This window comes from Oenanthe melanoleuca, chromosome 21, assembly GCF_029582105.1.
Source record: "Oenanthe melanoleuca isolate GR-GAL-2019-014 chromosome 21, OMel1.0, whole genome shotgun sequence".
NCBI classification, from domain to species: domain Eukaryota; kingdom Metazoa; phylum Chordata; class Aves; order Passeriformes; family Muscicapidae; genus Oenanthe; species Oenanthe melanoleuca.
This window is the reverse complement of record NC_079354.1, coordinates 2291404-2313429: the sequence shown is the minus strand read 5'-3', so window position 1 is coordinate 2313429 and position 22026 is coordinate 2291404. Positions and strand designations below refer to the sequence as shown.

Sequence of the window (22026 nt, the reverse complement as noted above, 5' to 3'; positions counted from 1 at the left end):
CTCCTGCCAAGCCTTCAAGTAGGAGGTAGTGGTGAGGTTTTTTCTAGCTTTTTAACAAAAAGGAACTGATTAATATGTTCTTCTCTCAGTGGATATGGAGAACATCTGATCTTTTCCTTTAATTTCCTTTCATTTCCTTTAACTTAAAATTATTCTGAACTAGGAATAATTGCAAGGACATCTGCCAGTAAACAAAGATTAAGTTACTGTCTGGCTAGTTAGCCAACATCATTGGCTCTCATATCCTGAGAGATGTTTTCCCACCTTCTCCTTTCATCCAGAGAGATTTTGTAATTCTCTTTTTCCAGATGCAAGGAGAAATCCATCCCCTTGGTTCTAATCCAGTAAAGTGCCCTGATTTCCAGCAGCAACACTTTGGCTAAATACCCCTGGCAGCTCTGCCTGGCTGGAATATCAGCCCTCAGGGCCTTTCCTGAATGCCTGGGTGCTTTTCTGCAGTGTTTTGTTTCTGTTCACTTCTCCAGTGTGATGGCTAGAAAACAGCTTTGTGGTGCTTTTAAGAGTGTTATAGCATTTAGGAAGATTCTGTCTGAGCACAGACTCCTCAGCTTTGCAGGAAGAGGAGCAGTGCCTTCATGGAAGGAAGGTGAAAGAGAAGGAAAACACAGAATTTTGTATTTTATTAATGTGTGTTTTGGATGTACCAGGTTAAAATAGTGTGTACACAAAATGGTCTGGGAGAGGGGAGTCACATTTATTGTTTTTACAGAAATGCTCCTAAGCACAGGGAAAAGCAGCTGCCAGGAGAGGCTTATCCCAGTCAGAGGCTTATCCCAGTCCACAAAATCACCTGTCACTGCTCACTATGTTCTCTAGATCATTTATTACAGGAGTGTATTTTATGATTATTAACAACTTCTGCTGTGTATTCTTGTAAATCAAAGTCTTCCTCCTTTCCCTTCCCATTTATTCCTTCCCTTTGCTTAAACCTAACCATAAATAGATTTGAAACAGTTAATTTTGCTTTGGACAGCCATAAGAAACAAAAGGAGTAATTGTGTGCACTAGAGAGTGGCAGAAGAGCAGTGCTAATTGTCAGATAATAAAAGAAAATGGTCAATTCTGTCAGGAAGTGTTGTCAAGTAAGATAACTTGGAAGAAATTAACAGTCTGACATGCTGGAATGTGTCTGCCAATGACTCTAAATCATCAGGTCATGAAATGTGACAGCCATTTATCACTTTCATGAGGCTGCTGCCAAGCTTTCCCTTGTAAGCTCCTGGAGTTAGTGCTGCCTTTGACCACCTTGTTAAAAAAAATGGAATGGGTCTGTTTCAGGTGCTTCCCATTGCTGGGTGCAGGTCATCTTGAGCTGTGATTATAGTGTATTCTTGGTCTGGCTAAATCTGATTTTAGCTCAACCAATCTGAAGGCCCAATTTCCAAGAGTATTTTACTTAACAGATACCCACAGTATGTCTGAGCTTGATTGTCAGGAAAGGCCTCCAGAGACAGAAGGAATGTTGCATTAATTTGAAAAACTTCCCCTTTGTCTGTGTATTACTCCCTTTAATGCTTTAGATTTGCTTCTCTTACTGATCCCTTCTTATAAGGGGAAATCATGCAGCCATTCTAATGATGGCAGGCAAGAAACTGCATTTCTGAGAGCTGCCTATGTCTGTGGTCCTGTTCAAAAACGACTGAAGGTCTCTTTGCACTGATCTTTTGTTTTGCTAGTTATGCTGTTTCCATTCCAAACATTAATTGATGCTCATGCTGAGCTGTAGGATGTGTTGTAGGTGCTCAGGTGTTGTGATGTTGCTTTGAACAATTGGCACTTCTGGTTCTCCAGAGTCAGTAGGGAAAGAGGAGGGCTGTTCATAAACAAGCATAAAAAAATGTTCATAAAATAGCAGAAGCTTAATAAAAAGTTAATTTCCTCATTAAATTGGGGGTTAGGAGTAGTGCTACTCACTGAGTACTCCATTTCTGATAGTAAGATAAGAAAACCAGTGTGAAATGGAAATTATTTAAGAGAATAGCTGTACATCATGAACTAGACAATCAGGTTCAAGAGTAGCCTGTTTGCTTGTGCTTCATGAAAATCACTTGCCAAACAAATGCCTTCCTGGTACAGACTGAGGATTGGTTGTGATGGCAGCAGTTTCTCTCATGTTCTCGAAAACCAGCAAAAGAAAAGTGCCAGTGCTGGTTACTACCAATGCAGAGGCTTTGTATAAAATGTGAAGCTGAAATTAGGGTTGCACACTTTTTATGTAATTTCCTGGTGACGTTTGTCAGCTGTTTTAATGATATAGACTGTTTCTTGCATCATTAAAATCTCTCCTCTAATTTTAGAGTAGTTGGTGGTCTGTTTAAGAGAATGAGGAGGAAAAAGGTTAATACTATAAAGCTCTTAAGTACAGCTGTTTGAAAAATCATGCCTTTAAAAATATTGAAAACTATTCTTCTCTGCTTGTAGGCTGTTCCATAGAATTGATAATCATATTCCATCTCTATTTTGTGTAACAAGTCTTCAGACTATGTGCAGAGAACATGTGCACCTATTGTTTTGAAAATACATGGTCATAGTGTGCTGTATGTAGTTTAATTGTTTATGTGTAAGTCTAAAAAAAAGAGTGTTCCATTGGTATTTCTAAATGATTGAGCTTGGTATGATCAAGTAGAAGCTTCTACCAACTCCTGATATGCCAGCTGTGTTAAATCACCTTTCTTTTCCTCCCTTTCCAGCATTAATAATAAACTCCAGCAGCCAGAGGCAGCTGCTGGGGTGCTGGAATATGCCATGAAGCACTTTGGGGAGCTGGTGAGTCCTGCTGGATAATCCTCTTCTTCATGTCTTATGTTTTTATGGTTTCTGTAATTATTTTTTTAGTGGGTGGTGATGTGCTTTCTCAATCACTTCGAGGTTTTATCCCTACTTACAGTATTTCATTGTTCATAAAGAGGGGCCTTGCTGCCTACAGGGACATTCAGTGGGCACTTTGCAGCAATTGCTGGGTACAGGGAGGGCTGCAAGAACCTGATATGGAGGAGAATTTTGCAGCTGCTGTTGATACTAAATGCAGCTGTGAGCAAATAGCAACTTGAAAACATAAGTCCTTTTATTTAGGATAAGTTGGGAAGGGAGGGAATAAGTTCCTGTTCTAAGCTTGAAGGATCTGAATAACTACATCATCACTTTCCAGGTAAGGATTTAATGGAAGGTAACCTCTAGTCTCTCTCAAAGGTGTTGACAGGTATTATTTAGAATAGCAAGTTAACCAGTCCCTTTCAATTTAGACTTCCCACCAAAACCAAATAACCCCATTATGTATTTGTTCTGTACTTTTAATTATTTCTTCTCATTTTATGAGTAATTTAATTTGTGTTCAAGGACCAAACCACCTATGCTCTCCTGAGAGTTCTGCTGGTAAAAAGATGATTTTTCAGTGGTAATTGTTGCAGTGTTTTAGGATGATTAGGGTAAGGAAGGCAGCTGTGGAAGCACAGCAGACCAGCCTCTTTAAGTAGTAACCACTAGAAAGTGGGAACCAGCTATAAGTACAAAATGGTGGAAATCCTCTAGTGAAGGATTATGTGTGGCTTTGACCTAGACTGGAAAATAAGTTCTTTCTGGGAGAAGTACAGACTTATGAACATCTTTGCAGCTTCTTATAATTCCTTGGGTGGATTGAGCAAAATTCTGCATTACCTAATTCTGACTTCACTCTTTAGCAGCAATATAGTCTAGCAGTAAATGTAGTTCAAAGCACAGAGTGTGCCAGAATTGGCAATGAAAAGAAATTAAGAGGAGCTGTGAGCTCTGCTTTCAGGGACTTAATTGAAAATATGAAATTGAAATATGACATAGCTGAAAAGTTAAAGGGCTAAGTGGAAGACCTGGCATGCAAAGCATGGTTTATAGTGTCTCTACCCACAGGTCTGGGTAAAGAATCTGCTCTGCAGCCTATGCCAAGACATGAGCTGCCAAGGACTGAGCAGAAAAACACTGGCAGAGAAAAGTATGGAAATATATTAAGGCATTTTATTTCTTGAAAATGAAAAATAAAATCTAGAAAGAAAGACTAAACAAAAGTGTTTAGCTGATAAGGATCACTGCTTGGCTAACTTTTAATGGCTTTGTTATAAGTCACTGCCTTCCCTTGTGAAGGGAACCTTATACTACCTGCTGTATTAAAGATTTGCTTGCCAGCAGCCAGATGCAAAGTTTGGGCTTTTTTCCTGGTTAGTCATTCCATTCCTGAACACAAGGCTGTTTTTCTTATTTGAATGCAGGTATGTGCAACAACTGGAAGTGGAATATGTTACAGATTTACCCTTTTTGCTGTTCCACTCACTTCACCTCTCCCATAAAAAAGCATCAGCTGCTGAGCTGGTATTTCAGTGGCACTGAGTAAGGGGGTGATGTTGGATTAATCCCTCTGGTAAACCTGAGTTCATTTCTGGACAGGTGTAGCAATGCCAGGATTCCAGTTTTCACAGTAGATCAAGGTTCTTGTCTGTATCACAGAAGTCCATGAGGTTATTTAGAATGATAAAAGGGTGAAGTGACCAGCATAGACACAGAATTTTTTAGGAAAAGCTGTTGTGGTTAATATAGAATGATCAATGTTAATCCTGCTGTTTATTTTTACTTTTTTCCCCCTTCCCTTAGGAAATTCAAGCTACCTGGTATGAGAAGCTTCATGAATGGGAAGATGCTCTGGTGGCCTATGACAAGAAGATGGACACAAACAAAGATGATCCAGAGCTGATGCTGGGACGGATGCGTTGCTTGGAAGCTCTTGGTGAATGGTAAGAGGGGAATGCCTGAAGACTGAGGGAAATTGTCTGTCTGTTCTCTGGATGCGGTCATTCAGGTGCACATTTTTTGCCTGAATTCCTATTTACTCCTGCTTACTCCTGTGAGTATTTGTGTGGCATCTCACTTCATTCCTTGAAGTCAGAATTGGTAATAACATCTCTAGGCCTTTTGGGACTGGCCATCTGGTCAGTTAAGGTCTCTCTGGAAGAGAATCTGCAGTCTTATAATCAGGTCCACCCCATTTATAACAGAGAAAGACATTGTAGATGGGGGAAACATTAACAGAGCAGAACTTGCCATAAAAGGAGCTCATTGTGACCCTCCTTTTTAAACTCTGATTAAAACATGAGAGATTTCTGTGTTGATTCAGAGTCAGACCTATGCCTTGTAGAAGGATGAGGTTTTCCATATTAGTCTTTTCCAGCATTTCTTAAGCCTTGTCTTTGTGGACATTTAGTATTTCAAGTTTTGTGTCAAATATCTGCTGTCAACACATAAGTGATTGGAACCAGTGTTTGTGACAGGGTGAGCTGCTGGTGACTTACAGCTTGCTGTGTAACTGGGGGCTTCTGTTTTTTCTGGCTATTCAATTCCAAGAAGCTAATTGGAGAAGGCACATGTTCACTGTGGCGTGCAGTTCTACCCAGGGGCAGGTGTGGGTTCGTCCAGTTCCGCCTTCCTACTGAGCTCTGCATGTGACAGGCTCTCTCCTGATGGGTCCTGACATGAACCCAGGGGATGGCACCACAGTAAAGAGATTCTTCTTCACTAAAATCATTTTACTGCTAGAAATAGAGCTGTTGAGAAACTTAATTCTGGCAGCATTTTTCTGCCCTTTGTGTTTCTAAACAAGGGTGAGACATAAAGGGTGCAGCTTTTTCAGTAGGGAAAATACATCCTCTTAGTGAGCTTTCCTTAATCAGCTTTTATACAAGTAGGCAGTTCTCACCAGGGATTTGAAGAATCTTTCCCTCCTGCAGGATGTGTATTTGTGTTAAGTATCCTTTCTGAACCTCCTACTTACTCATGTACCAGCAATAAACCTATGGAACAACAAAAGCACAATTTTCTTCTGTTGAAGTGAGATATCCTGGATCTGTTGGTAGTCTGTAGTGACAAGAGCAATCAGAGCCTTCAAGTTCTCTTGTGGAACTGGGTTCCAACTCTGTGCAGGTGTTTTTACAATTCAGAAGTGCTTTTGCAAAGTGCTGTCTGCTGCCTTGCAGCTGACTCTAGAGATGTCATCCTGAGGCTGAGGATTCCATCATTTGGCTGCTGATACTCTTCAGTAGCATTCAGCTTGACTAATGTGCTGCTGGAGTCTGCTTGACAGGATAAGGCAGATAATCTAGAATTATATTGTGCAGCATCACTATTTCAGTACTCTGCTGTGATATTTTGAGAGTACAGCCAAAACATTATTAGCCATTTGTCTCCTCATGTAGGACCCATAGTGTTTTATCAGCATCTATGAAATCCTGATTCACTGCTGTTGCTAGGTTTGGCTTGGTTTTTCATTTGTTTTGTGGTTTGTTTTTTTTCCTTCCTGGGCCATTAAGCTGTCAGAATGACTATCTTGCCTGTGGCAGCCCATTGGTTCTGTTTGGATAACTCATCTTCCTTTTTGGGAGGGGAGGGGGTGACACTAAGGAAGGCAAGTTGTTCTCCCTCACAGTTGGCAGCTGTTTCACTGCTACAGAGTATCCAGCCTGAGAAATCCTGGAACTGCAACACCCAGGGTAATTGGTTTGATTAGTGCAGCATTCACAGTTGATTTGAAAGAAATAATATAAAAAATCCTGATGCTTCCTCTCCACTGGAGATGAAAGATTCAGAGGCCCTCTGAGATCTTGCTGTGACAAGTCTTCATGTGAGGTTACAGCAGCATTCATTCTGCAGTCTTTGTCTTCAGACTTGATGTGTTAATTCAAAGTGTTTGCTAGTAGGAGCCATGCCCAAGCTATCCAGATCATGTTTCTTCTATTGACACTTGCAAAAATTTTAAGCATCCTTTTTTTAGTGGTGGTTTGTTTGTTCCCTTGAATTTTTTTTTTCTGTATTTATAGACTGGCATTATCAGTCCAGTTTTAAAGTAGGTATTAACAACTGCTGAGGAACAAACTTCTCTTTGGATGTGTATTTTCAAAACATGGTGTGCCTTAAAATTATTTTCTGGTGATAGGATATTTGTCATCAGAATAGCGTGTTAGAGTTGGCCAGAGGAGTCAGATCCTATTCTCCACTCAGTATAAAAAGAATGATGGGGCTGGTCATTGTCTTATCAGTGGGAAGTGGTTGTTTAATGAGACAGAATTCTTGGAAGAGGCTTTTTGCTGATCAGAAATTGTGGATTCTTCTTAGGGGGCAGCTCCACCAGCAATGCTGTGAAAAGTGGACCCAGGTGAATGATGAAACTCAGGCTAAGATGGCCAGGATGGCTGCTGCTGCTGCTTGGGGTCTAGGTAAGGTTTCCTCCTGTGCTGGCATGTGACAGCCCATGAGGTGCAAGCACAGATAGTTTTACTTCAGAACTACAGAGTACAGGAAACAGCAAAATCATGTGACCATGTTATTTCCATTGGGAAATGAAGTAAGTGTCATTCCATATTGAAGTCCTTTGGAAAACCTGTGTTTACATCAAGTCTCCCAGTGTGGTCTCCAGTAACAGAGTGATCTGAGCAGATGCTTAAATGCTCACTTTTGCTTGGCTTCACACTGAACAGAGCCCAGGCTGGAAATGACATAAAAAGGCTTTCTCAGATATGTGACAGACTGTTATTTATAATGAGAACAGTATTGCTGAGCATTTTAGAGATTGTGTCTGCTGAGTAAACAATCTTAAGTGGAATAAATCTATAGTGGTCCAAATGTCCATTTGTGTTGTCAGTGAGATATTTACTAGAGAAGCTGATGAATCCCTTGCTCTCTGCCAGCCTGTGCTGAGAAAAATTCATCTTTTGCTTTGTAGGGCACTAATTAATTCAAATGTTCTGGAAATGTCAGAATTTTTATTGTTTCATCACAAACAATGAAAGAACCTTTTCCACAAGGATAACAATTTGTCTAGATGAAAAATGCCTATGTTTTTCTAATCTGTAGCTATGTGTATGTTTAGGTATATAATACTGTCCCTACCAAAGACAAGCTGTTGGAGAACTGACTTAAATGCAGAAGTACCACACATTAATGAGCCCTAGGCACTGATATCTAAGCACCACATCACAGTTCTGTTGTGTTCCCACAACAGCAGGGAAGGCTGTTGTGTTACTGAGGATATCTGTGTCTCTGCAGGTCAGTGGGACAGCATGGAAGAATATACCTGCATGATCCCCAGGGACACCCATGATGGTGCATTCTACAGGGCTGTACTGGCACTGCATCAAGACCTTTTCTCACTGGCTCAGCAAGTAATTATCTCCCTTTGTGGTATCTCAAAACCTGATTTGAGATGTTCTAGGCTACAGAGTTTCATGGAAAAACTGACTCTAGTAAAGCAGTTGGCTATAACCTGTGAATTGCCCAATAATGTTTTTTCCATTGAAATATTAGTCCTGGGTGATAGATCTTGCCTCTATTTCCAGAAACATAGCAGTGAATGTATTGACAGATAGTAGTGGTCCAGTGCTGTGTAACATAAGAATGCCTTAGTCATTTTTTGGCTTTTTTTTTTTTTTTTTTACTTCTGTGCCTCTATTCTAGACAGGCAGGACACAAGGATTATCTCAGCAGAAGTTCTGTTCTACAAGACACTGATTGTAAATTGCCAGGAATGCCTGAGACACTTGGAAGATTCCTAATGGATTTTTTGTGCACTTCTGTCTCTTACAGCTTTTTCAGTGAAGTACTCACATATATCATGTACAATAATCTTAATTTTTCTGGTAGCACTCATAAATCTCAGATCTTAGATTGAGATAACAAGGCAAGGAATGATTCTATTACACAGAGCTGTATTTGAAATGCTTGTTTGTCACAGAGGAAATTTGCAGAGCAACTCTGTAGATGTCAAATGTGTTGTTTACTTTCCAAGGAAGCTCAAGTCCCATTTCTCAGAATTCTGTGCTGGCTTGCCAGCTTAGATAAAGGAGTAATTCAATCTGTGCTGTCAAAACCCGTACATAGATTTTTGGATGATGTGCACAGTAAAATTAACCAGGCATTCAAAAGGGTAGAGTTTGTGATTAACCTTTAACATTTTGAACACGAAAAGCTATAGGTGAGAGATTATATAATGACTAGAACTAGAGCAGGATTTATTTCATGCTTGAAGAGCCTGTCTTAGTTTGAGGATGAGAAATGAAATTTGCTGTCCTGTAAAATTCATAAAATCTTGCTGGGTTATGTAAAACATTGAAAGCTATTTTCTTTCCTTGTGTGGTATCAAGAGACATTTTTAGGCTTTTTTTTGCAACAAACTCTCTTGCAGTAAGATGTGAATCTTTCCTCTACAAATGTTGTTAACAATGATCTCTGCAATTACAGTAGGAATAGAAATATTGCAAACTTTGATTTTCTGGGAAGACAAACTTCAAACTGTGCAAGTGATGAAGCTCCCATGACTTCCCTTATACTGGACATTTTTCCTGTCAAATCTTTCTATTTATAAGATCCTTTCCTGGTTCTTGTTGGAGAATGAGAACAATGCCAGCTCTGTTCATGGGATGGAGCAGCTGAACAGCAGTTTCAACAGTTGACTCTAGATAAAGCACACTACCTTTGCCTCAATATCTTGTTCTATTTCAGTGCATTGACAAAGCCAGAGACCTGCTGGATGCTGAGCTGACTGCCATGGCAGGAGAGAGTTACAGTCGAGCCTATGGGGTGAGTGTAGCTCTCAGCCTTCATTTCCCTCATTGCTGCTTCAGACTGTCTCTGAAAGTTGCATAAAACTTCAGAGTAGTGCTTGTCTCAAACATAGCACCTATGTAGGCCCACAAACTAAATGGCTTTTGTCAGATAACAAATACAACCTTGCAGGAGCAGCTTTGGGGCAAACTAAAAGTGGAGTGAGGTCCAGCCCCTCAAAAGAAATAAGAATTGACCTTTAGGGAGTTTGAATCAGCAGGTCATCTAACAGTATATAGCAATTGGTCCTTTATCTGTTGGGCAGCCTATGTAGTTAAGATTTTGATGCCAAAATACTGTTCCTTAATTACAGATTTGTTCTGTAGTGATTGGGATGGAATGTGATTTTTCCCTTCAGGCTATGGTATCCTGCCAGATGCTGTCAGAGCTGGAAGAGGTTATCCAGTATAAACTTGTACCAGAGCGCCGTGAGATCATCCGCCAGATCTGGTGGGAAAGACTGCAGGTACATCCGTGGAGAGGTCAGGGATGGAGATGCTGATGGGCTGGCATGAACAGCACATCTTTCCATGTCTCTTTCCATCCCAGTAACATCCATGCTCACATGGCTGCATGCTCCATCTCCTTTGGGCTTGTCCTGGTTGCCTGGGGTTTTGGTTTGGGCTTTTGTTTTTTCAGGTTAATGTTCCCAAGGTCTCAGCTCATATGACACTTTAAAAAGGGTGACCTAAGCCTTGAAATAGATGTGTACAGAAGAGAGACACTACTAACATCCCCAAGGCTGCTTATCTCAATATTGGATTACATCTGGATATACTGGTTTAGATCAGGCTAGTTTGAACTTTTTACCTGGCTGGCTGCATTTTAAAAAGTGAATTCTCTCCAAATGTTGGAAAACTGGTCAGAGGATTCACATGCTTGTAAAATAAAAGGTTATCCTGTTCCTTTTGGACCTCTTGCAAGAACATTTCAGGCTAATTGGTAACATTTAGGGACATTACTTAGTGGTGGAATTGGCAGTGTTAGGTTTATGGTTGGATTTGATAATTGTAAAGGTCTTTTCCAATCTAAATGATGCTATAATTAACCTTGACCTTTCAGAAAAGACCTTTTCCTATATTGAAAGAGAAGTTTGTGCCTTTCTTACTCTAAACATCAAAAATCCAAATTACCTTTGAAAATTTAAATCAGAGAAATATTTGACACTATTTCCTTACAAGAGGCATCCCTACAGTGAAAGTGAATATCCTCAGATGCAGTAGTACATATAGGGATACTGTTTAAAGAGGTGGGTGATTCCTGCAAGAGAATGGCAAGAAAAAAGGGCATAAAACAGGTCAAATGCTGTCCAAAGGAAGAACTTTTCCTTGTGCAGAGTTCTTCACAGGCACTGCCACCTTATAAAAGCCTGCTATATATTTTTTAGCTGTTTGGGAAACTGTGACAAAGCTTTTCATCTCCCATCTGCATTCCTGACTGAAAAAGCTCAAGACCATTCCACTGGGGTAGAGAAACTGAAGTGGCAGGAAGCATGATGTCTGAATACAGCTTTTTATAGTCCTGAAAGCAGTACATGCAGTTCTTGAATGTTTTATAGGTGTTTTTTTATAGTTTTTAACTGCCTGTTGGAAGAAGTTTATTTGGGTATTAAGGAACAAGCTCTGTTTTAATTCCCAATCCTCAACTTGGAAGAAAAGAAAAGGGGAAAGAATAACTTTTTTGGTGCTAAGGTACTTGCTGCCATTGGGAAATGTTTTGTTAACCTCAAAAGCAAGTAGTCTCTGGTTGAGCAGAAACTCTGGAGCATCACTGTTACCCTGTGCTTGGTCACTATATCAAGCACCATGGATTTAGTTGTAATGGTCCCTTCCACATTTCTATTTCTGTGCAGTGTCCTTGAATGTTTGAAATATAGACTCATCCTGCTCTGACAGGGTTGTGTTTCTCCCATCAGACAGACAAGAATCAGACAGTGCTTGCACAAGCAGCACAGCAGTTGGAGCTGCAGTTTCTGGTAGAAAATCAGTTTAGAGGTGTCAGCCTCCAAAAGCAATACATGCAAGGAAAAGAAAAAGGGTAATAACAAAAATATATTTGCAACCATTTAGTTTTCTACTTTCTCCATGTTGAGATTTAAACCAGAAATAGGTGGAGAAGGCACATTGAAAGGCACTTTGACTCACTTTGAAATTGTATGAAGACTTTTTCTGATTCTTGGATGCATTTCAGCTTTAGGAGCTTTTCTCCTCTTTTTATTAGAGAATATTGTTTAGACTGCAAGCACTAAGCTGCCTGCAGATTGTGAGAGTCACATGAACTGCAGTGTTAAAGAAATAGACAGTCCCTGATGTCAGTCTGCTGTGATTTATGGGCACAGAAGTCTCCATCTTGATGGAAGTCCCTTCAGATTCTGAATCAGGATCTGTCCAGTACACTGGGACCAAACCCTAACAAGCTCTCCCCTGTTTTTCCTCTCAGGGCTGTCAGCGAATCGTGGAGGACTGGCAGAGGATATTGATGGTCCGGTCTCTTGTTGTGAATCCCCATGAGGACATGAGAACTTGGCTCAAGTATGCCAGCTTGTGTGGCAAGAGTGGGAGGCTGGTGAGCATTGTCAGGCTCTGTCCTCTTCAGCAGGTTTTCAGATGATTTGCTTTGGTGTGCTGCTTCAGCCTTGGGCATTCCTAAGTGCTTTCATTGGCCAAGTGGGATGGGCTCTCCTCTGAGGAAGAAACTAGTCAGAAATTGTTGAAATGCTAAAAAAGTTCATGCTTGTTGCCAAGGTTATTTTTATGGGACTGATGATATACCTGAGAGCCCCTGGACCAATTTTTTATTGCATGCTATAACTGGAAGTTTTTATGCAGTACTGGAGATTATTAATAACAGTTCTCTTTGCTAGGGCAGAGAGTCAAATCTAAAATATGATGTTACTGTTGAGCATAACACCACAAAATTTATCACCAAATACTTGAAACAGAGACTTTACACTTTCTGTGGCTTCTGAAATGAGAATCTAATGCTCTGATCCAAAGGAAGACATATGGTTTATCATGTGGTGTTCCTATGAGTCCAGGGACTCTGCTGTGTCTGTATTCTATCTGAAGGGTCAGATATATTTTTTCAATGTTGGGCAATTCTGAAGCAATATGAGCTGGAAGTAACAATGAGCTTGTTTTAACCTGCTTTTTGTCTTTGCCACTCCTCCAGGCTTTGGCCCACAAGACCCTTGTCCTGCTCCTGGGAGTAGATCCATCTCGCCAGCTGGATCACCCACTGCCAACAGTGCACCCCCAAGTGACCTATGCCTACATGAAGCACATGTGGAAGAGTGCCCGTAAGGTACAGCACAGGCAGGGCTTGGTTTCCCTGCTCAGCTTTTGGCAAGGCTGAAGGTTTTACTTTTGCACCCCTAAAAGGGAGTAACTAATTCCTTTCCTTATTGTTATGCAGATTGTAAACTTCTTATTTCCTTTAAAACTCTGTAAGGCAGAGAAAACCTGGGCCTAATTTTATTTAGTTTATGGAAAGATTATTATTGCCAAACCAGTAGCTGGTACCCAAAGGATGCAGCCAAGATTAATAGTCAATAGTAGCTCTTTTGTCCTGTGTAGGTTTGCTACTTGACTTTTCATCCACTGTTTGGATTGGCAGGTCTCTACACTGTACCTGTGGTCAGGGTTACATGCTGAAAGAGGGAAGTAAAGGGGGATTTATTACCAGATTTAGAAATGTCCTGAGCTGTTTGCACTTAGTTGCTGAGCAGAACTGATTTTTACTCAAGAGATTATCAAAAATTTCTAACTGAAAGACAAGAGTTTTGTCATGGGAACAATTTGGCTCCAGAGAGCCCAGGGTGAATGTTTTTGACATTGCAACACAGGGAGAATTTACATAATCAAATCCAATAAGCTCCAGACTGGTAAGTTATCCTTTCTTTAATATACATTAAGCCTCCATTTATCCTCATATTCTGCCACATCTTTTTGTTCTTTTTCTATTTCTGCCTTTGGGATTACCAGCACTGGAGCAGAGCTACTGCTGTGGGAACATTGCCACAACTAACTATTTTTTATTTTTTTAATTAAAAATACAAAAGGAAGGAGCCGTTGCTGAGACCCTGTTCTGTTGGCTCTGTAAAACAGTGAAATTGCCTCTTACCATCTTCACTAAATGACTCCAGGAGTATGTGGGGTCTCTGCCTGTCTCTGTGAGGAAAACACAGAGACTTGTGTTCAAGAAATAGATCAACATGATGCAGGACATTGGTGCAGTGGTGGGAAGCAGAATGAGAGCAGGCACAAAGATTAAGGGAGTGAGAGAATTCTAAAATTAACTGATGCAAAAATAAGGGGAGCCCATGAAGATGGGGGAAAACTGATACCAAAATAGAGAAATAATACATAAGTACACCTGATGATGTGTGTAGTTTTATGTAACTGTGTGCTCACTTGGTTTGGTATCCTGAGTAATAAGCTGTTGATGAAGGCTGGTATGTGGGAAATGATCATTTTTTCTAGCTCAGCATTCAAGGTTTCTTTGTTGACCTAAAATGTTTTCAATACTGCTGTTTTGGCACTTGTCACATCCAGCAGGAAAAAAGCTGGCATCTAGAAGGAAGTCAGCCATACTGCACTTGCAGAGCTCCACGACAGTCTTCTCTTAAAAAACAGATAGAAATGGATAAGTAAACCCTATTACATTTCTTTTAACAAGGACCCTTGCCAGCAGCTGCATTCTAAGCCATATCCCATAAAAAGGATGCATATAAACTTAGGAATTCAGTTGTTCTGGAAAACTTACTGTTTTCAGTCTTAAGTGCTCCATCTGTCAGTTTATGGCTATCAGTTTTCAATATTAATGGAAACTGAAAAGCAGATTGTTGGGTGTGTCTAGATATGAGAGGGGCACATAATAAAATTATAACATTCTGTACTGATACTGTTTGGCAATATATTTTGTCTATTTTTAATGGATGCCTAGCATAACTATTTATAAGATTGTTATTTACACACACAGCCCCCCCCAGTCCCTTCTGTCTAAGTTACCAGCTGTGGAATGCACCACATGAATGTTATGAGTGTGATCCTTTCTTTTATTTCACCCTGGGCTAATACTCTTTTTCCTCACCACTGAGTTGTGCATGCTGACATTTGAACAGGATAGATGAGGCATTTGAGCTCAGGTGGTTCTTGTCTCTAACATAGCTCATTCCTGTAGATACACAGAAGTAAATTAGACTTCTAGCAGCATATTCTGCAGTTCCTAACCTGAAATGACCTTGCAGATTGCAGGAGCTTTACTCTTAATTCTTTCCAGTGAAGCGTGCATACTGTTTTCTTAAATCTTTATTCTTCAGTTTTCCTACCCCAGAATTCTTTCCAAGGAATTTTAAAAATTTTTTTTTTCCCTCAGAATTTTGTAGTGCAAGTTGTTTTAGCACTACTGCCCTGTGTAATATTTTGACAAAGGAGTAATGCACATTTGTACTTTTTCAATAACCTGAGAAGAAATCTGGATTTTAATTTGTTGAAACAACTCAATGTCCCATGATGTACACTTCAAGCCTAGCCAAAGCTGAAAGGTTAGGAGAGAAGATCAGGAAGCTGCAATTTTCCTTCAGGCACTATTTTCTCAAATTGTCTCTGCTTTTTTGTTTTGTTTTGGTTTTTTTTTTTGGTTTTTTTTTTTGGTTTTTTTTTTTTTTTTTATGGTTTTTTTTTCTTCCACCCCCCGGCCGTAGCATATTATAGGTAGGCTTCTCTGGATTTTTAATCTTGTCTGTTCATTATTGCCCTGGTCAGATACAGTTTGCTGTAAGCTGTAAACATTTGATTGTTGCAATTGCCAGACTTGGTTCATGCTCAGCTGCAATGAGATATTTCTGTCTCTCACACTGTGTGGACAGTAACAGGACATTCTCTGCTGTTGAAGTTTTCTCCCTGTACAGGTGACCTTGTTGCTTTGGCAGAATTAATTTGTGTTATGGTCAGTCATACCTTTGGCTCTGTGTATGACAGTGAAGGTGTGCCTGGCATCAGAAGGATGCAGTTATTTGTTCCTCTGTTTAGCAATTTCAGAGACAACAAGAATCTCTAACCTCTTCATTTATTTGGATATATTTAAAGTGTAAAGTGATGTCAGTGGCTGAAAAGCTTTGAAAGAAAACAAAACCATATATTTTTATTTCTGTGAAAATAATTTCTACATTATCTCTCTCCCTTGAGAAGTTGTGTTTAAGCCTGTGGCCCTCACTGCCTCCATCATCCCTTTGCAGATTGATGCATTCCAGCACATGCAGCACTTTGTGCAGACCATGCAGCAGCAGGCTCAGCATGCCATAGCCACGGAGGACCAGCAGCATAAACAGGAGCTCCATAAGCTCATGGCACGGTCAGTACAGGCTCCTGGGGCACCCTTTAGCTCTTACTGAAACTGGAGGCTTTCCCTGCAGGTGACAAAGTGATTTCAGACAAAGCCCATGCTTTGATTAAACAGGATTTTTCATTTAGTTTTGGTATTACATTCTTATCTACCATGTAATGTTCAGTAAATGTTATTGTTATACATGTTATAAATGTTATACATCAGCCTAAACAAGCTTGCATTTGTTGCTGGTGCCTGGTTGTATTTTTCCAGCACTGTGGCTGGCTGGCAGAAGGCAGAGCTCTCAGCTTGTCTGTTTCTTTGCTTTTCAGGAGATTTGATCCCTAGGAGAGAAACACTTCCCACACGCCTAGCACATCTGTATTAAGTGCACAGGCTGCCAAGCACAACAGCAGTGCTTTGGGCAGGAGGTGCCTGGCATGTGATGGTCTCTTATAATACTGCTGCATTAAAAACCCTTTCTCCATTTTTCTCTGGGTATCTCTAGGTGCCAGATTTGGTTTTTTTCAGTTTAAATTAAAAATTGCATAGTGCTTTCTATTGAAGGTTTGCTTTTTTAGAAGGGAGGTGTGGACTCGATTTGCTTTTATGAGGCACTGTCTTATTTTTTCAGTGTCTATAATGGAAAACAAATTAGTAATGATTTGCATACAGTATTTGTCTTGCACAATGCTTTCTGGAAAACTCAAAGTACAGAAAGGGCAGCCATGTAACTGTGGCATTTAAAGCCTGCTGAGCGAGCAGGGTATTAAGTTTTGTGCAGCCCCACCCTGCTGCAGTAAAAATATGTTGTTTTTCCTTTCCTCTAGGAGGGAATGACTTAATGGGGTTCTGGCTGGGGGAAGAAGAGTTCCTCTGTGTTTCCATTGTTTGTCAGTGTTCTCCCCAGAAGGTTCATTCATATGGTGCTCAGTACAGCTCACCAGCACATGTGTGTGCATTTTATCAGCACACATTGATAAAGTCTTTCAATGTTGCTGTTACCTTCTTCTTACATTCATTTTATAACTCATACAGATGAGGAAAAAAGTTTGATCCCCACCTTTCCACTTAAATTAAACCTTCAACTAGTTAGTTCCTCACTGCAAGCAAGATGGAGTTATTTTTAATCTTGAATCCAGCCTGCAGGAGAGGCTTCCTGACTGGATTCACCATGGGATGTCTTTTAGACTCCAGATAGCAAGTTGGCCTTTTAATCCAGAGGCTTTGTCATCATTTTAGGTTTTGAATTAATAATCTCTTTGCTTAACTAGGTGTTTCCTAAAACTGGGTGAGTGGCAGCTGAACCTGCAAGGCATCAATGAGAGCACCATCCCCAAAGTCTTGCAATACTACAGTGCTGCAACGGAGCACGACCGCAACTGGTACAAGGTTGGTACAGAAAAGTTTCCATTTTATTAAATCCCATACTACAGGAAAGGAAGGTGTTCATTGGAAGATCTCCTATTACTGTCCACCTTGTTGCTTCCAGCAGGATTAAGAAAAAAAACAGAACCAAAAAACAGAGAAAGTGGCCCAAGGCAACCATGAGAGTCTTGTTCAGAATTTTATCTGGTTGGTAAAACTAGGCCACAATTCAGTTTCTGTTCTTGCTTTTGAGACTCTCTCCTATTATCAGTTAGCAATGAAGGAGAAAGAAAATGGAAAAATTTAACTTGTTCTCAGTCAGTATACTTGAACAAGGAAAGTAGCCCTGTTGTTAATTCTCCAAAGAATCTTTGATTTCTGGCTTATGATATTTCAATTAATATTTGGTACCAGATCTTCTCTGGGGCAGCCATCTCCTGTATTTTTTCCCATTACACATCCCTGAGTCCTAACATACTAATTTTCACTTTTGCCTTTGAAAAATTAAGGTATATGCAAATACAATTTAATTTTTGGTACGAAGCTCATTTACTTTAATATTCAACAAGGAGTTTCAGGTCAAGAACTGAACATGATATTATTTAAGATAATAAGACAGTTTAAATTACAAGCAATTAGAGAAATCAAAGCACTGTGTTGTCTGCAGTATTGTGTTGTCTACTGCTGTTGTTTGCAGACATAGAAAGGTTGGATTATATCTAAAAATTAGGAAGTGCCTGGTGCAGAAAGGACTCATCTTCCTTCTGACTTCTGTTCTTTGCTGTTGGCAGGCCTGGCATGCCTGGGCAGTGATGAACTTTGAAGCAGTGCTTCACTATAAACATCAGAACCAGGCCAGAGATGAGAAGAAGAAACTGCGTCACGCGAGCGGAGCCAGCGTCACCAGCGCCAACACCGAGGGCAGCAACAGTGAGAGCGACGCAGAGAGCACTGAGAACAGCCCCATCCCATCCCCAGTGCAGAAAAAAGTCACTGAGGTACCTCCCTCCTCCCTCTTCACCTTACTGCTTAGACACAGAAAAATGGTATGGGCTAAATTAATGCAAATGATTATTACCTGTGAGATGAAGTGGAGATGAAGTGGCTGCATAGGTGATACAGTGCATGAATAAATTCTGCTGTTCAGGCCCTTCATGGAAGATTCTGAGGAATCTCTTCCATTTACCAGTTATAGTAAGGTGGTAGTTGAGTTTTTAGGCTTTTTTGCTGTCCATAGCTTTGCACACAAACCAGTGGTATAAAACCACTCCACAGCATTTTCCCTGCCAGGAAAGACCTTTGTATAGTCTAGCAAAACATAAAATTCTAGGAGCAATATGTCTGGTGAAGAGTAGGAGCAGAAATCAGCTACAATGAGGATTAGGTCTATATTTCCACATATTTCTTCCTCTTTCCCCTTCTTGAGTTTAGGATTCATGTTGGCAGATGTGCTTGCATAGAACTAATGGAGCAATTTTCATTCCAAAAGGATTTATCCAAGACCCTCTTGATGTACACAGTCCCTGCTGTCCAGGGTTTCTTCCGATCCATTTCTCTGTCTCGAGGAAACAACCTACAAGACACTCTAAGGTACATGATAAAGCACCCAGGAGATGAAATCCAGCTGACAAGAGCACATGGTTTCAGATTAGGCAGAACACATTTCTGCTCTTTGTTGTTATAGTTGAATTAAGTGAGTGCTTTGGTCCAGGCTAATTTTTGTTAGATGGCTTGTCCCTGCTATCAGAGGGTTCTGGGAAGAAAAGTTGCTTGTAAATGGATTTTGGGCTTCAATGTTTGTTTGTTTGTTTGTTTGTTTGCTTGTTTGGGGTTTTTGTGGTGGGGTTTTATTGGTTAGTTGGTGTATTTTGCTTTGTTTTGGTTGTGTGTTTGTTTCTTTGTTCCTAGCAAAAGTGTTTCTCTTTTTCAGAGTCCTTACTCTGTGGTTTGACTATGGTCATTGGCCTGATGTGAATGAGGCTTTGGTAGAAGGAGTCAAGGCAATTCAAATAGACACTTGGTTGCAGGTAAATACCACAAAGAGAAATTCCAGTTCTGGGGGTAGTTTATGGATTTGCTGCATGATATCCATTATGATCACTTGCTAACCAATCCTCTGTAGGTGAGTGCTGAGAGCAGTGTGCAGTACAGTCTGTAACTGATTTAACAAGCATCTTGAACAGAAAAATGAGAAATGTTTCTGTATTTATATTCAGATTAGTGCATATTGATGAGAAAGAGTGAAAATTCTTAAATTAAAATTATGTGCATTCAGTGGCGATCAAGTATAAAACACCACTGTCCTGCTCTGATGTAGTTCAGGATCTGTTTCAGGATTGCCTTGTAGAATGATTCTTGGAATCAAATTTAAAAATGCTTTATTTCTTATTTAAGCATTATATTTCAAGATGCATCTTTCCATAATAGGACCCTGTAACAGTTTTGCACAGAACACTTGTGAGCTCATTGAGCTTTTGTACATTTCTGTTTGGAACCTTGTGTTACCCTCTGACCAACTCAAAAATGAGTGGTGGGCTTCCCTGCCTCCTTTGGAGGCTGTGAGGTCTCTAGGGGAGGGCAGAACAGCTGGTGCACTGAACACATGAGATGACAGGAGTGTTTATTCTCCTTATCCTTACTCCTAGGTTATCCCTCAGCTCATTGCCAGAATTGACACCCCTCGGCCTCTGGTGGGACGTCTCATCCATCAGCTGCTCACGGACATTGGGCGCTACCATCCCCAGGTGAGTGCTGGCTTAGAGAGGAATTTTCACACTTGCCTGCACAGGAGGTCACAGCAAGTGATGACAGTGAGGATGGGAACAATTTCGGTTGCTGCTTTTCACATAAAAATGGAAAGAGGTGTATGAGCCATGCAGCCTGGGAAGAACTCTTTGTCTAATGGATTTAATGTCTGCTGGGTAGTGCAAATCACCTTAAATGTCTCTATGTGACAACTAAGAACCTATACCACAGGTTTTATCTAAATTTCTTTCCACAATGTGGAATATCACAAAATCCTAAAACCTACTTCTGTTCTTCCAGTTTGAAAGAGGCTCTCAATGTCATTCTGCTATTCAGTAAATTGAAGCTTTGACAGCCTTTTGGATCAGAAGACTTTCAGTAATAGTTTTCTATCACCACTTTCCAGAAGCAAGCTTGCTTCCTCCTGTTATCCCTAAGGCTGCTGTTTGATAATGCTTTGCTAATTATTAAAATTCATGTAGCTCTTCTGTGGGGTTCTAAAGTATTATTGGTTGCTGTCCCTTGCAGGCTTTGATCTATCCTCTGACTGTGGCTTCTAAATCTACGACCACTGCTCGGCACAATGCTGCAAATAAGATCCTGAAAAACATGTGTGAGCACAGCAACACTCTGGTGCAGCAGGCAATGATGGTGAGTGCTCAGTGTAGCATTAAGTGTGTTGTGCTGGATGGTTGTATGTCAGTTATAATAACATAAAATGACTATTCACAGTTGATTCTGTTCAAGTGTAATTTATTTGGGGTATTTGCAACTAGTAGAAGTTAATGTATTAGTGTAATTTTCAGAGAATGCTTTCATTTTAAAATAATTCACACACTGAGTTTTTGTGTTTCCTTATGAATAAATTTAGGGAAGAAATACATGAAAAACCTTTGTTCCATAAAGACGTGTTTTTGCTTAATGGAAAGTAGAAACAAAACTTACTGAGCATAGCATGGAAAGAGTAATGTAATTAATTTCATAAAGGCTTTTATGAATAAATGAAAAATAATGCTTTCAGAGCAAGCTGCACAAGCATGTAGAAAATTTCAAAGGTAACAAATAAGCTGAGAACAGCCTGGTTAGGTTCTTACAGAAAAAAATGTGCCATCACTGTGGTAGCTCTTGTGGCTCCCTCTGGCTGCCGGGAACAAGTATTTCAAAGCATTAGAGAAGAAAGGAGTTTTGCAGTTTTAAGTCAGGACATAGTCCCAGGGATTTCTTTATACATTTAATCTTTTTTTTTCTGTCCTAAAACAGGTGAGTGAAGAGCTAATTCGTGTGGCCATCCTATGGCATGAGATGTGGCATGAAGGGTTGGAAGAAGCATCTCGTCTGTATTTTGGAGAAAGAAATGTAAAGGGAATGTTTGAGGTGCTGGAACCACTTCATGCAATGATGGAGAGAGGGCCTCAGACTTTAAAGGAGACATCCTTCAATCAGGTATCAGCAAATGGCCAAAAGGCTGTTCTTCAGGACAGCCACCTGCCAGATGTGTTACAAGAACCTTTGCCATTTAACACAAGAAGTGACTCTCTTGGGACTCATTATGTTAGTTGCACATTTCATTATTGGTGTTTATCTTCAGATCTGTATCACTTTTGGTGGCTATAAGAGGCCATGGTAGTTCCAATTGCCCAGACACCCCTATCAGGGTGTCTGATAGGGACTGGAAAACAACAACTGCTCTGCAGTTAATTAATTCTGTTTTCTTCACAGTAAGCACTAGCACAGATAACAGAGAATCAACTGAGCTTGTAAGCCTCCTGTTGAAGTGTGATTCTAAGCATTCAGTTGCCTCCTATAATGAAGTCTACTTGTGAGCAGTGTTGTTTGATAAATTCAATGCAGATCTTAGATCCAAGAATTTCTGGATCTTTAATTCTGATCTGCTGTAAAAATGTGAGATCAAGTATTTGTAGTGCAATTTGAAAAGAGACTTTGATGCTCTTT

General features: G+C 40.2%; 1 protein-coding gene across 3 annotated transcripts in view; it reads left to right on the top strand.

The window, feature by feature from the left end:
* Positions 1-22026, top strand: part of MTOR (mechanistic target of rapamycin kinase) — a 63315-nt gene that overhangs the window by 33001 nt on the left and 8288 nt on the right. For all 3 annotated transcript variants that reach the window (XM_056508189.1, XM_056508188.1, XM_056508186.1), the window contains 16 exons: positions 2712-2787; positions 4639-4778; positions 7150-7250; positions 8080-8195; positions 9532-9609; positions 9992-10099; positions 12073-12198; positions 12805-12936; positions 15872-15987; positions 17235-17352; positions 18120-18326; positions 18818-18918; positions 19259-19355; positions 19974-20072; positions 20602-20724; positions 21334-21516. In XM_056508189.1, coding sequence (XP_056364164.1) covers positions 2712-2787; positions 4639-4778; positions 7150-7250; positions 8080-8195; positions 9532-9609; positions 9992-10099; positions 12073-12198; positions 12805-12936; positions 15872-15987; positions 17235-17352; positions 18120-18326; positions 18818-18918; positions 19259-19355; positions 19974-20072; positions 20602-20724; positions 21334-21516 — 1921 coding nt within the window. The remainder of the gene's footprint in view (positions 1-2711; positions 2788-4638; positions 4779-7149; positions 7251-8079; positions 8196-9531; positions 9610-9991; positions 10100-12072; positions 12199-12804; positions 12937-15871; positions 15988-17234; positions 17353-18119; positions 18327-18817; positions 18919-19258; positions 19356-19973; positions 20073-20601; positions 20725-21333; positions 21517-22026) is intronic.